The sequence below is a fragment of the Symphalangus syndactylus genome, chromosome 1 (genome assembly GCF_028878055.3).
Source record: "Symphalangus syndactylus isolate Jambi chromosome 1, NHGRI_mSymSyn1-v2.1_pri, whole genome shotgun sequence".
Lineage (NCBI taxonomy): Eukaryota > Metazoa > Chordata > Mammalia > Primates > Hylobatidae > Symphalangus > Symphalangus syndactylus.
Window position 1 is genome coordinate 75829158 of NC_072423.2, and position 12844 is coordinate 75842001.

General features: G+C 46.8%; 1 protein-coding gene across 1 annotated transcript in view; it reads left to right on the plus strand.

Annotated features, from left to right (window-relative positions):
* Nucleotides 1–12844, plus strand: part of RAB31 (RAB31, member RAS oncogene family) — a 167726-nt gene that overhangs the window by 139416 nt on the left and 15466 nt on the right. Inside the window, exon 6 of the mRNA XM_055238449.2 lies at nucleotides 11476–11585. Within this exon, the coding sequence (XP_055094424.1) occupies nucleotides 11476–11585 (110 nt within the window). The remainder of the gene's footprint in view (nucleotides 1–11475; nucleotides 11586–12844) is intronic.

Below are 12844 nucleotides of genomic sequence, written 5' to 3' on the forward strand. Positions count from 1 at the left end.
GCCATCAACTACTGAATCATTAAACAGAGTGGTAAGCTTCTGTTCCTGGGGATTTTCTTCGAAGACAGAGTAATCTCTTTTGCCTTCACTTCACATACCGCCCAGAAGTTTCAGCATTTCATAATGTAACTTATATTAACATTAAGAACTACAGCTGTCTTAGTGATTACTTTCAAATGGCACAATTTTTACTTATAGTTGATCTGTCTCCTGTTTACTTAGGAAGTGGGTTGTAAACAAGTTAATTATTACCACTGCCAACCCTAACTGAGTGCCTACTGTGTGCATGTGTGTAGTTCATGTCAATCTTCCCATCCCATGAAGTTACTATCCTTTTCCTATCTTATCAATAAGGAAACCGAGACACAGGCGGGTCAAGGAGTTGATCCTAGGTCCTGTAGCTAAGATGGTGTAGGGTCCAGCTTCTGACCTAAGTGGTCTATCCCAGAGCCTGTGTTCTTGACTGTCATGGTATCTTGCATCTGCTAAGAAATACAAACAGGACCCACAGTACAAACAGGAACTCCCAAACTGCGCCGAGAGAAAACGGCAGCTGATGTGATCCTGCTCAGAGGATTTGGAGCCGACAGCTCTTTCCAGTGGTTCTTTCTCTGGCCTCTTCAGGACTAAGCTGAATTTCTGTCAGGAGAAGGGGATTAAGAGGCAAAGGAATGGCCAAGTCCCCTAGAGAACCTGTTTTCTGCCCAGTCCCTGTTGGATTCCAAATTCTGATATGTTTTCCATGAGAAACAACCCATTTAAATCTGTGGTGAGAACCTGACACTGCTCGTTTGAACTTGACACCAGGAATTTAACCCCAGGTGAATAGCAGTTAAGGACATGTGCTATTAAGTAGGTGAGGCCCCTTGGGAGCAGAAATTCTTCCCAGGTACACGGTTGTCAAGTGCTTTAGCTGTAAGTGCTGAGATCATTGCAATGTGTTATTGTCTCATTAGATATTTGCTGTGAAGGGAGTGGCTATTCTTTGTTTTTTTCAAAGAGGTTTATTTTCGTTTTTTTCCATCTCACAGGTAAAAATCCAAGTGTCTGTAAGAACTAGCATTTTAAAGAGAGATTTTGCTGCTTTAATTATTGTTAAAATGGTTGCCTCATCTGTGTGTTACATAGACATCTTGGGTATTTAGAGAAAATATGAGCTAGGGGGAGCATAACAAACTCTGATTATTCATTTCAGTGGGTGCTTGCCGAAACGGGGCCTGCTGTGAGAATGCGTCAGAGCACACACAGCCCTGCAGCCCTCCTCTGCTTGATTTTGATGAAATGTTGTGAATGATTTCCCTTGCTTTTGGCTGCAATACCTTAAACATGTGGGATGGTTTTGACAGAAAATAATCCCACCACACAGTTAACAGCTGTCTCCCACTTACTGCTGCTGTGCTGCTCGTGGCCGGCTTAGTTGGTCTTTTATGCTTGACCTTGGAAAGGGGCTGTGGCTCGGGGAGAGAGTAAAAATATACTGCAAAAAAAATTTAATGAGATGTTAAATGTTACATTCCAGGAGTCTGGCAGAATATAAAATACTTAGTTTTTTCTGTTACAGTATCTTAGAACTATAATATGCATGCTAGAACACGTATGAACCACCAGAGAATTTGTTTTAGGAAGCGCTAATGAGTCCACTCTTCTTTTTCTTTTTCTTTTTAACTGTAAAATGGTGCCTGAGCAGTGTATATTTTATTGTGCCCTAGGTATAGTCATCTTGATACAGACTTCCAAACTCCTGGCTTCATAGTGTCAGATTATGAATTGGATAGAGTGAAAAAATATCAGACTTGACTTTTTATAGTCCCCCCTACAAGAATTATTCTCCATCTTTAGCAGGCTTGAGAGCTGTTGGGAAGCTTGCTACAATGTAGATTTCTGGGGCTTGCCCAGTAGACATTCTGATTCTGTAGGTCTGGGGAGATTTAGTATATGAAGAATGGAGTGGAACACACGGGGACAGTCAGCGTGTGAGGAACGGGGTGAAACACAAGGGGAGAGTCTGTACGTGAGGAACAGGATGAAACATGGGGAGAGTCAGTGTGTGAGGAACAGGGTGAAGCACATAGGTAGAGTCGGTGTGAGGAACAGGGTGAAGCACACGGGGAGAGTCAGCGTGAGGAATGGGGTGAAGCACACGGGTAGAGTCAGTGTGTGAGGAATGGGGTAAAACACAGAGAGAGTCAGCTTGTGAGGAACAAGGTGAAACACGGGGAGAGTCAGCATGTGAGGAACGGAGTGAAACACATGAGGAGAGTCAGCATAGGAATGGGGTGAAATAGACGAGAAGAGTCAGTGTGTGAGGAACGGGGTGAAACACAAAGGGGAGAGTCTGTGTGTGTGGAATGGGGTGAAACACGGGTAGAGTCAGTGTGTGAGGAATGGGGTGAAACACACGGGGAGAGTCAGTGTGAGGAATGGGGTGAGACACGGGGAGAGTCAGTGTGTGAGGAACGGGGTGAAACAGATGGGGAGAGTCTGTGTGAAGAATGGGGTGAGACACGGGGAGAGTCAGTGTGAGGAAAGGGATGAAACACACGGGGGGAGTCAGTGTGTGAAGAACAGGGTAAAACACACAGCGAGAGTCAGTGTGAAGAACGGGGTGAGACACACGGGGAGAGTCAGTGTGAGGAACGGGGTGAGACACACGGGGAGAGTCAGTGTGAGGAACGGGGTGAGACACACGGGGAGAGTCAGTGTGAGGAACGGGGTGAGACACACGGGGAGAGTCAGTGTGAGGAACGGGGTGAGACACACGGGGAGAGTCAGTGTGAGGAACGGGGTGAGACACACGGGGAGAGTCAGTGTGAGGAACGGGGTGAGACACACGGGGAGAGTCAGTGTGAGGAACGGGGTGAGACACACGGGGAGAGTCAGTGTGAGGAACGGGGTGAGACACACGGGGAGAGTCAGTGTGAGGAACGGGGTGAGACACACAGGGAGATTCAGTATGTGAGGAACGGGGGAAAACGTGGGGAGAGTCAGTTTGAGGAACAGTGTGAAATACATAGGGAGATTTAGTGTATATAAAGATATTTGAAATCTATGCAAAAAAGAGGTAATTCAGTAAATAGTGCTGGAATAAATAAGAGAAGGAAAAATAAGAGAAGATAAATTCAAAATGGAACAAGGATTTAAATGTAAAACAATGAAATCATGAGACTTACAGAAGACCAATAATTTTTAAAATAATCTTCAAAATGTAATGAATTATTTAATCATGATACAAAACTCAGAAGCCATGGCTGAAAATGATGAATAAGCCTGACTATATGAAAACTTCTGAGTGGCATAAATGCCATAAACAAGAATCAAATACAAATAGCAGGTTGAAAAACATTCAGAAAATGTATTACAAGGGGCTAGGTTCCGTAATATGCAAAGAACAATCACAAATAAATAAGAGGAAAAAACCCTCAAATAATCCAAAACCAACCTGGGCAGAGAACATGTACAAGAATGTCATGGAACAAGAAACACTCATGGCTTCTAAAAAGTTATTCACCATCCTTGAATAAAAGTTTCTCAGAATTAATGTCAGATTTTTTTCATTGAGAAAGGACTTCAAAGTATGATGCAGTTCTACACTTGGGGTGACTTATGATCATTAATATACTTGTCAAGTTGGCTGATCTGGCCTGTGCTCCCCTCATGCTTCTATGGAATGTTGATAATTGGACCGGAAGCTCTCCTGGGCATAAAATGAAGGGAGGGGTTGAGTTGGATAACACTACAAAGGACCTTTACTTGTTTCTTCTACTCGCATCATTGCCTCCATCTTTTTGGCGTTCTGTAAGAAGATAGTGCTGTGCTGTCATCCTCGCTGAGACGGCTTTGCAAAGATTCATTTAAGAAACATTGATATAACACTTATGGTGTGCCCGGCATTATTCTGAGCACTTTATAATATCAACCTCCTTTTCCCTTATGTAAACACTGAACATTGCTGTAAAATGTCCACCCAGCCTGGTGGAATGCATGGACGACATAGACCTGAGGGAGGTGAGCACTGAAGGGTATTTACTGGTGGAGACGATCGCTTTCTTTCTGTGAGCAGTGCACTTGGGCTGCCTGCCTGTATTTACCCTCTCATGTGAGGTGCTCATTTGGGCCACCTGGAAACGACTCTGAGCCAAAACCCATGGCCAGGACGCCTGAGTGTACTCAGGCAGACGGGAGTGGAGGTGGAGCTCATTTCTCTCCAAAGGAACCTTCCCAGTAAACTTCCATAGGGAAAAGCATTCTTCTACCCTTAGCCTATGGATTTGATTCCCTTCCCTCACAGGCAGGGCTTCAGGATTCCTTCTGGTGTACCTGTCTTCCTTTCCCCCAGCCATCAGTGAAGGAGGACCACAAAGAATTTAACCAGCCCTGAAATTAGATCGAGGCAGCTGCCATGTTGCCAGGTGACTTCCACAAACAACAAAACAAGCACCCCTATTGGGTAGCACAGGCCTGGTGGAAATGCTGGAGGCCACAAGAATGTTATTTCTTGATCCCCTCCCCTGCTGAGAAGCCTCTGAGTGCCAGGGACCAGCTCAGGGCTCTTCCTGTGTCCAAGAGACACGACAGGCCACTGCCTGGACCTCGCTGGAATACAGGCTGGTTAACATCAGAGCCTGGGACTTGGAGGAGACTCCCTTTCATGTTGTTTTCACCCTCGAAGCCTCCCTCCCAGCCCGCTTGGAAGGCTGGGTGAGCCTCTAGTCCCGGATCTTTTCCAGTTGACTGTCTCAGCACTCACCACACTTCCCACTAAGTCCATAGGTCCCTCCACTACCCACTCCTCCTTTCTGCTGGAGGCGACTTGGGGCGATTTTTGTCATCTAGTCATTCAGCAGATGCTTACTGATTGCCTCCCGAGACCCAGGTAATGTGAGGATCCCTGGACATGAAAACAAAAGCCATGGTCCTGGTCCGAAGACATCCACAGCCTGTTTGAACAGAGAGACAGCTTCACAAGGAGATGGTATGACGATACGAGTATGACAGGAAGAGGGGAAGAACATCTGGCCTGGTGGAGGGGTTGCCAGACTGAGCTCTCTAGGAAGCCGTGTGAGATGTTGCCACCTGAACAGGGAGAAGTGGGTGCAAGAACCCAAAGTTCCACCACCAGCAGCTGATTTAAAATGGCTGTGGCTTCGGGGGTGAACAGGGGAAGAGTAAGGCATGAAGCCCCGTCCTGCTAAGGTGTTGGTTTGATTCTCCAGCAATCAGAAGATGTTGGAGAATCTTATTCATAGGAATACTTGGTAGATTCGCAGTTTGAAGAGTCCCCACCATGGGCTCATGGATTGCAGGAGGCTAGAGGACCAGGAAAGGCAACTGCGGGAGTCCCTGTGAGAAGCCAAGAGGGGGTGACTGCAGCAGAGGCAGCGGGCTGGCAGTGAGGCTGGAGGGAGGATAAGCAGGCTTTATCACAGAGCATTGAGGGGTTCTAGAGGGGAAGCTGTGTGGGGGAACTCGGTGTTTTCTGGCTTGGGAAGCAGCAGGTTTGCGAGAAGAGTGGCAGATTCGTGGGTGAGAGGTGGTTGGTCGGGCTTTGACAAGTTGCATTTGTGAAGTCCATTTGCCATGAGCAGCAGCTAGCTAGCTCAAGGGGGAGGTGTCCAGACGTGGAAGAGAAAGGGTGGAGTCTGTGGCCCCCGAGCCTGTAACCACACAGCATGAACGGCAGGTCCCTAAGATGCTCTGCAGGACAGTGTCCACCGTGGGAGGCAGTCACCCATCCTTCATCCTGACTCAGTGCTTTCATTCCCATCACCTGAGCCTGATTGTCTCTTTTGTGGTCCCGCAGCGGTTCCTGCGGTCTCCAGTTTTCCCACTTCTCCTGCCCACCCCATCCGGCAGTGGCTCAGGAGGGACTCCAGCTGGGTTCTGAATTCCACCCTCCATCCTGACCACTCAGCCTGCCTGGAGCTGGCCGCCGCTGCTGCTTTGGGATGGGGGTGGGCTTCAGATAGTCAGGGAGGAAACCCGCAGTAATGCTGACATTGATGGGCCACGCAGACTGTGATCAGCTCCGGGAACGTCTGTGAAGGAGCAGCCGGGGGACGGGGCTGGCCTGAGGGGATCTGCATCCACATTTCCCTCAGTCGCAGTAATTCTCAGTGATTTCTGCGTATAGGTTGGTCTAGAAAATCTAAAAATAGTCTTTACCGTCAAAACTAACTCTCTGCATGTTTATACCTTGGCTTGGGAGAACTCGTTTCAGTTTACCTGTTTCAACGCCTAGCACAATGCCCAGCATATAGTAAACACTATACACTTGTTGAAAAAAACAATAAAAGTCACTGGATGCCGTACCCTCCCATAATCTTAATGACAGGAGGCCTGTGGTGGCAGCCTTTCTGCCTCATGGGTCTGTGCAGTGGCCTCTCCTGAAGTGCAGCTGGAGTTCTCAAATGTTCCTGGTTTTACGTGTTTGCAAGACATTCTGGGAAGTGAATTCTCACCTTCGCAAAACTCTCCTCAACAGATTGTAGTCACACCATTTGTTCCGACAGCAATTTATCTGACACTAACTGGATGTCCTACTATTCAGTTTAATTCAGACACTGACTACCTGGAGTTAGTGTAGACCCTGCGAGTTAAGAGCTCGATACTGCAAGACTGCCTCCCATTTCAGACTAGAGCTGCAAGTTTCCAGTATCCCCGTTATCTGGATTTCTGCCCAACAGACTACAAATTTGGCGTCTCCTATGACCTCTCCTCAAATTCAGTAATTCACTAGAATGGACTCACAGAACTCAGGAAAGCACTGTACTGTTAAAGGAAGGAATTATGATTACTGTCAAAGGAAGGAATTACAATAAATTTATTTTTAAATATTCTTTACAGACAGTATCTCGCTCTGTCACCCAAGCTACAGTGCAGTGGTACAATCATAGCTCACTGCAGCCCCAAACTCACTAGGCTCAAGCGATCTTCCCATCTCAGTAGCTCCTGAGTAGCTGAGTCCACAAGCACACACCATCACACCTGGCTAATTTTTCCTATTTTTTGTAGAGATGGGGCCTTGCTATGCTTCTGAGGCTGGTCATGAACTCCTGGTCTGGAGTGATGCTCCTGTCTTGACCTCCCGAAGTGCTGGGATTACAGGCATGAGCCACTGTGCATGGCCCAAATTTAGTTTAAAGATCTCAATTGGGCCAGGCGCAGTGGCTCACGCCTGTTATCCCAGCACTTTGGGAGGCCGAGGCAGGCGGATCACGAGGTCAGGAGATCAAGACCATTCTGGCTAACACAGTGAAACCCCGTCTCTGCTAGAAATACAAAAAAATTAGCCGAGGGTGGTGGCGGGTGCCTGTAGTCCCAGCTACTTGGGAGGCTGAGGCAGGAGAATGGCGTGAACCCAGGAGGCAGAGCTTGCAGTGAGTCGAGATCGCGCCACTGCACTCCAGCCTGGGCGACAGAGCAAGACTCTGTCTCAAAAAAAAAAAAAAAATCTCAATTGGCTTTATTCATGATTCTAGAATTGGCAACGAATCATTCCATAAAATAGAATAAGTGTTCCCATGGGCTGAGCAGAGGGGATTGGCTTTATAGACAGAGAAGGGCTGAACAAAGCAGGAACAAGGAACAGGAGCCTGCTAGTCGTTTCAAAGATACTTTTCTTGGGGGACAGGCAGAGGGAGGGACAGGGAAACAGAACAATGGAATATCAGATTAGTTAACATTTTATGTAAGGATTAAAGCCAAGGGAACTTCATTCCATGGCTACTGAAGATTTCAGCTGGCCTATTTGGGAAATTGGCTGTTACCTCTTGTGACTTCTCAGAAGGTCAGATAACTACTTAGTTTGGATTTGGTGAAGGGAAACTTAAGCATGGGTGACTGCTTTTATTTTCAGTCTGGTCTCGTGGGGCCTAATGCAGGAGCTTAGTCCCAAACAAAGGCCTCCTATAATATTAATTTGACATACAGTTCTGTTGTTATGGACACAACTCAGGAGTAGCTAAATGGAAGAGACAGCGAGGGCGAGGGGTGGGAGTGGGACAAAGAGCTTCCAGCCTCTCCGGGGTACCACTCCCAGCACACCAGTGTGCTCAGCAGCCCGGACCCTCTCAAGCCTTGTGTTCAATAGTTCATACTGAGGCTTCATTACTTAGTCATGATTGATTAAATCTCCAGCCCCAGAGGCTGGGGTTGGGGCTGAAAGGTTCAACCCTTTAACCATGCGGTTGATTCCTCCAGCAACCAGGCTTATCCTGAAGAGGCCACAGGATGGTCTAGGGCCACACCTTATCAAACTCAGGCATGGTTGAAGGGGCTGTTCAAGAATACCAGAAGACACTCCTATCACACAGGAAACTCTGAGGGTTTGGGGAGAACTGTGCTGGGAACCAGAGCAAAGACCGAATCTCTATTTTTTATTATGCCACAGTAATGGGAACATATCTTGGCAGACTCAAGAGTGGTTGGTCCTTCTAATCTTAGTTCACATTAGAGGGACTTTCACAGGCCCTCCAGATTCTTCCTGTAAGCACCTGTTCGTTAGGAGGATGGAGTAGGCTCCTGCCCCGCTCCACCCCAACTCCAGTGCATATGACAGTTTGAAACATTTTGAGCCCCACATGTGTCTGTCAAGATGGAAATAACGGCCTCTGGCATGTGGTACCGGTGGGTGCTTGTGCCATTGCGGCCCCGTAGGAATGAGGTGGACAGAGTCACGGGTTTGGGTTAAGCCCTGTCTCACCTCTCATTAGGCATGTCACTTTGGCAGGCCTATGATTTAATGAGACCCACCTCTAGCCATGGAAGGAGTCTGAGGGTATGCTTTTCTTATCTTCCCATCTCCATATCTATGTTGTAGACTGTGAAGGAATTAGCCTCTTGGCCATGGTCATCCTCAGGATGGAGATGTTGGGTGGTGGTACATGGTAACTGTTCTCTTGTAAGCCTGGTGAACCTGTGCCGCTCCTCCTTGTCCTGCAGTTGGACTGATTAGAGGGGCTAAGGAAGTGCTTCACCTGTGAATGTGATTTCCTCTCACCTGCGGGCCCAGAGGCATCCTTGCTTGCCAGGTGCTCCTCACCCCACCCCCAGTAGGGTAGCAGGCGACATCTCCTCCTGCACCCCATTGTGGGCAGAGATGAGCCCCACCCTTTATCTGTGCTTTGATAAAGACTTCAGGAAGAGGCTGGGCGCGGTGGCGCAAGCCTGTAATCCCAGCACTGTGGGAGGCTGAGGCAGGTGGATTACTTGAGGCCAAGAGTTCAAGACCAGACTGGGCAATGTGTCAAAACCCCATCTACCAAAAAATACAAAAATTAGCCAGGCATGGTGGTGCGCACCCATAATCCCACCTACTCAGGAGGCTGAGGCACGAGAATTGCTTGAACCCGGGAGGCGGAGGTTGCAGTGAGCTGAGATCATGCCACTGCACTCCAGCCTAGGCGACAGAGCAAGACACTGTCAAAAAAAAAAAAAAAAAAAAACTTCAGGAGGAAGTAAAAAATAAGATATCATGCCAAACTGCACAGAGAAAAGCACTTTTCTGTAATCTTTCAAATATAAAAGTTCTGTTGCCAGAAAAACTCAAGCATAATCCCTGTGACAGGCCTGGGTCTTGTCTGTTACAAACAAGAGAGTGAATGTTGGGGTGTACTTTTCCCTGCAGTTTGGAAGCACAGGTACCTACTGACTTGGCTCCAGGGACATATTTCCTTTGGCTGAGAGGCTGGGGCCATCGCCTTTAACATGGTAGACCCTAGTTAGGCACTTTTCCAGCTAGGACTGAAGGGTCCTCCCTGCATATGATTTGAGTCCCATAGGAATTTGAATGCCAAAGTAGAATTTCCTTGGTAACTTTAAACTTCTTGAAGCCATTTACAGGCTCTGAGGCAGGTGGAGGAAGGGATGGGGAGGTGGGCGCTGTCCCATCACTCTCTGTCCCTGTTTTGATTTTGTGTCCTCCTTCTTCTCTTTTCCAATAGCAATCCTTCTGGTCGAGGATTGTGTTACCTCTTGCCTGCAGCATTACAGAAGCTTCCAGATTCTTCTCCTCACCTCCGTCCATTCTAAGCACCATTTTTTCCTAGACTGTGGAGCTGACCCTGTCACTTCCTGTTCTTCGTTGGCCTCGGGGTATAGACAGACATGGTGTGCCTCCCTCTCTCAGCTCCAACCACTCTGACATTCTCTCCCTTCTGGCCCGTGTCATTCATTTGCAAATCCACCATAACACCCCCAGCAGTGCTGGGTGCAGAATCAACTTTTAATAATCTCCGGGAATGTGTGCACTCTCCTGTCTCTGGGCCTCTGCTCAGGCTGTCCCATCCCAGATTCTGATCTGCGTTTGCCTAGCCTTCATGGCCACACTTAAGGTGACCACCTCTGCACATCTTCCTGGGTCCATTGAACAGAACACATCACTTTCTCCCCCTGTGCTCCTGAAGCACTTTATGTCACAATGTTGTGGATTAGAGTGCCCCTGGGTGAGCCCTGTCCGTCCGTGCTCTAAAGCACAGGTGCCAGAAGGCAGAACCTGTGTTTTCCCTGGCCCCTGGGAGAGGGACTGGCATGCAGCAGCTGCTGGAGAATAGGAACTGCATCTTTTTTATCTTTGGATCCACCACAGCATTTTCACATTGAAAAGAGGTCAATAGATTTTTTTAGGGTGGTATGGCTGTAGACCCCATCCAAGTACTAGCCAGGCCTGACCCTCCCTAGCTTCCAAGATCAGATGAAATCGGGTGCATTCAGGGTGAGTTTTGTTTTGTTTTGTTTTGTTTTGTTTTGTTTTGTTTTGTTTTGTTTTGTTTTGTTTTTGAGACGGAGTCTTGCTCTGTCGCCCAGACTGGAGTGCAGTGGCGCGATCTCGGCTCACTGCAAGCTCCGCTTCCCGGGTTCATGCCATTCTCCTGCCTCAGCCTCCCAAGGAGATTTTTTTAATTGTTCATTTAAATAGAGTTCATGCCCTACAACCTTTGTGAGAACTCCTTTTACAGATGAAAGTCCAGATATGCCATCCTGTATTGTAGCCATGGTCGGTATAACCACGCTCATTTCCAAACTGTCACAGCACATTGCATATTTTCTCTGATTTGTGCAAGATAATATGTAAAAAGTTTCACAAAAGCATGTGTGCACAAACATACTAACAGTGGTTTGGTGTTTCTTAATATTGAGTCATGTAATGGGGAAAAAAGTTGAAATCAGCTGTAGCTCTGAAAGCTGAAATGTGTACTGACATATTCATCATGGTTTTCCCTGCTGTTCTGGAATTCTTCTGTGGGAGCAGGAACACTATTTTATATATGCATATCTTCTCTTCATGGATGCCAGAGACTGGGTTTTAAATTTTAAGAAGTCTCACTCATACTAGGTGTCCATCCTTGCTGAGTGATTGAATTATTATTCTACAAGAAGATAAAGGAGCTGTTGCCGCACAAGCTGTTTGGTCTTTTGGGTGATTTGTATTTTACAAACAAGCATTCATTTCCTGTCTATATTTGACCTCTTTTCCAGGGAGGTTCCCCTGAAGGATGCTAAGGAATATGCTGAATCCATAGGTGCCATCGTGGTTGAGACAAGTGCAAAAAATGCTATTAATATCGAAGAGCTCTTTCAAGGAATCAGTAAGTACCTGAAATTGGGTTTTCAGCCCAACTTGCATTTTTATGCTTCTGGGAGTCAAGGATAACATTTTAGAACTCTGAAGTGACCTTTTCATCTGTGTGAATTTATCGGATGCCATGGATACAAAATCTACAGCTATGCAGTTGTTAATACCCACTTCTATTATCCTCTCGATTCTAGATTTCCATGATTCTGTTCTGGAACCTTTTCACTCTGAGTTCTGTAAATTAAAATAAAGTAATCCTGTTGCAAAAATAAAGTTTATTTTAATTAAAAATTATGCATTCTGTAGCATTTTATGTTAAGAGTAGAGATAAAATAAACAAGATATAGAACTCAAGGTCACCTGTTAGATGGTATGACTCTAGGTAAACTGAGGGAACCTTCCAGTAACTTTTTTTGCCCGATAATCTCCTACAAAAAGTAATGTCTCCATCCTGTGTGACCTGAAATTGGGAATTGGATACAGGGTTGGCATGTACAGGTACCCCTTGTGTCTGGTGAGCTAATTAGGGAGGGTGATAGCCTCCTTCCTGGTCCCAGTGCTGGGTCCTGTTATGCTCACTGTATGCCGGCTCCCCGGGAATAACCTTATCAACCAGAGCTGGTTCCCAGCTAATGGTCCTGCCAACACATCTATCTGCAGCTGTGAGGCTTCCAGCTCAACAGATTTAACCTTCATAAGTTCTCTGGTTGTGTCATTCTGTTCTGGATTCTGCCAGAGAAGTCCCTGCTGACAGCAGTCTGGGAAAACTGCTCTGAGACACCCTCAGGAAAGTTCGACCGGAGCATTATCAGGGACGTTGGGAGAAGTACAGGTGTTTGATGAAATGCTGGCCTTGAAGTTCCTGGAATATCCACCTTAGGAAGAGTTGAACCCCAAAACAGTAATTGTCCTCAAATATCTTAGCTCCAGACAACTCCAGAAGGGAAACTGATGGTTTGATCTCTTTCCTGCCTGAGATCGTTTTTGGCAGAGCTCTCTGACCATGGCTTCCCAGAACAGTTTTGATTTCTGTTTAACTGGTTTGAGTGCATTATTTTAAACTCCAAGAACCCACAGGAGGGAATCTTTTGTTTATGTTGGCTTGATGGAGAATTCACTGGAGATGGGGAATTCTGACCTGCCTTACCTACACTATGCAGAGATATGCAAAGGAAATATGCAAAAGAATGGCTTGGAGCCTCCCCTCCCCAGCCGCTGACCCTTTCCTTCACTGGGGTCCTCACCCCCTTCCCTTCTTTCCACTTTCCCTTT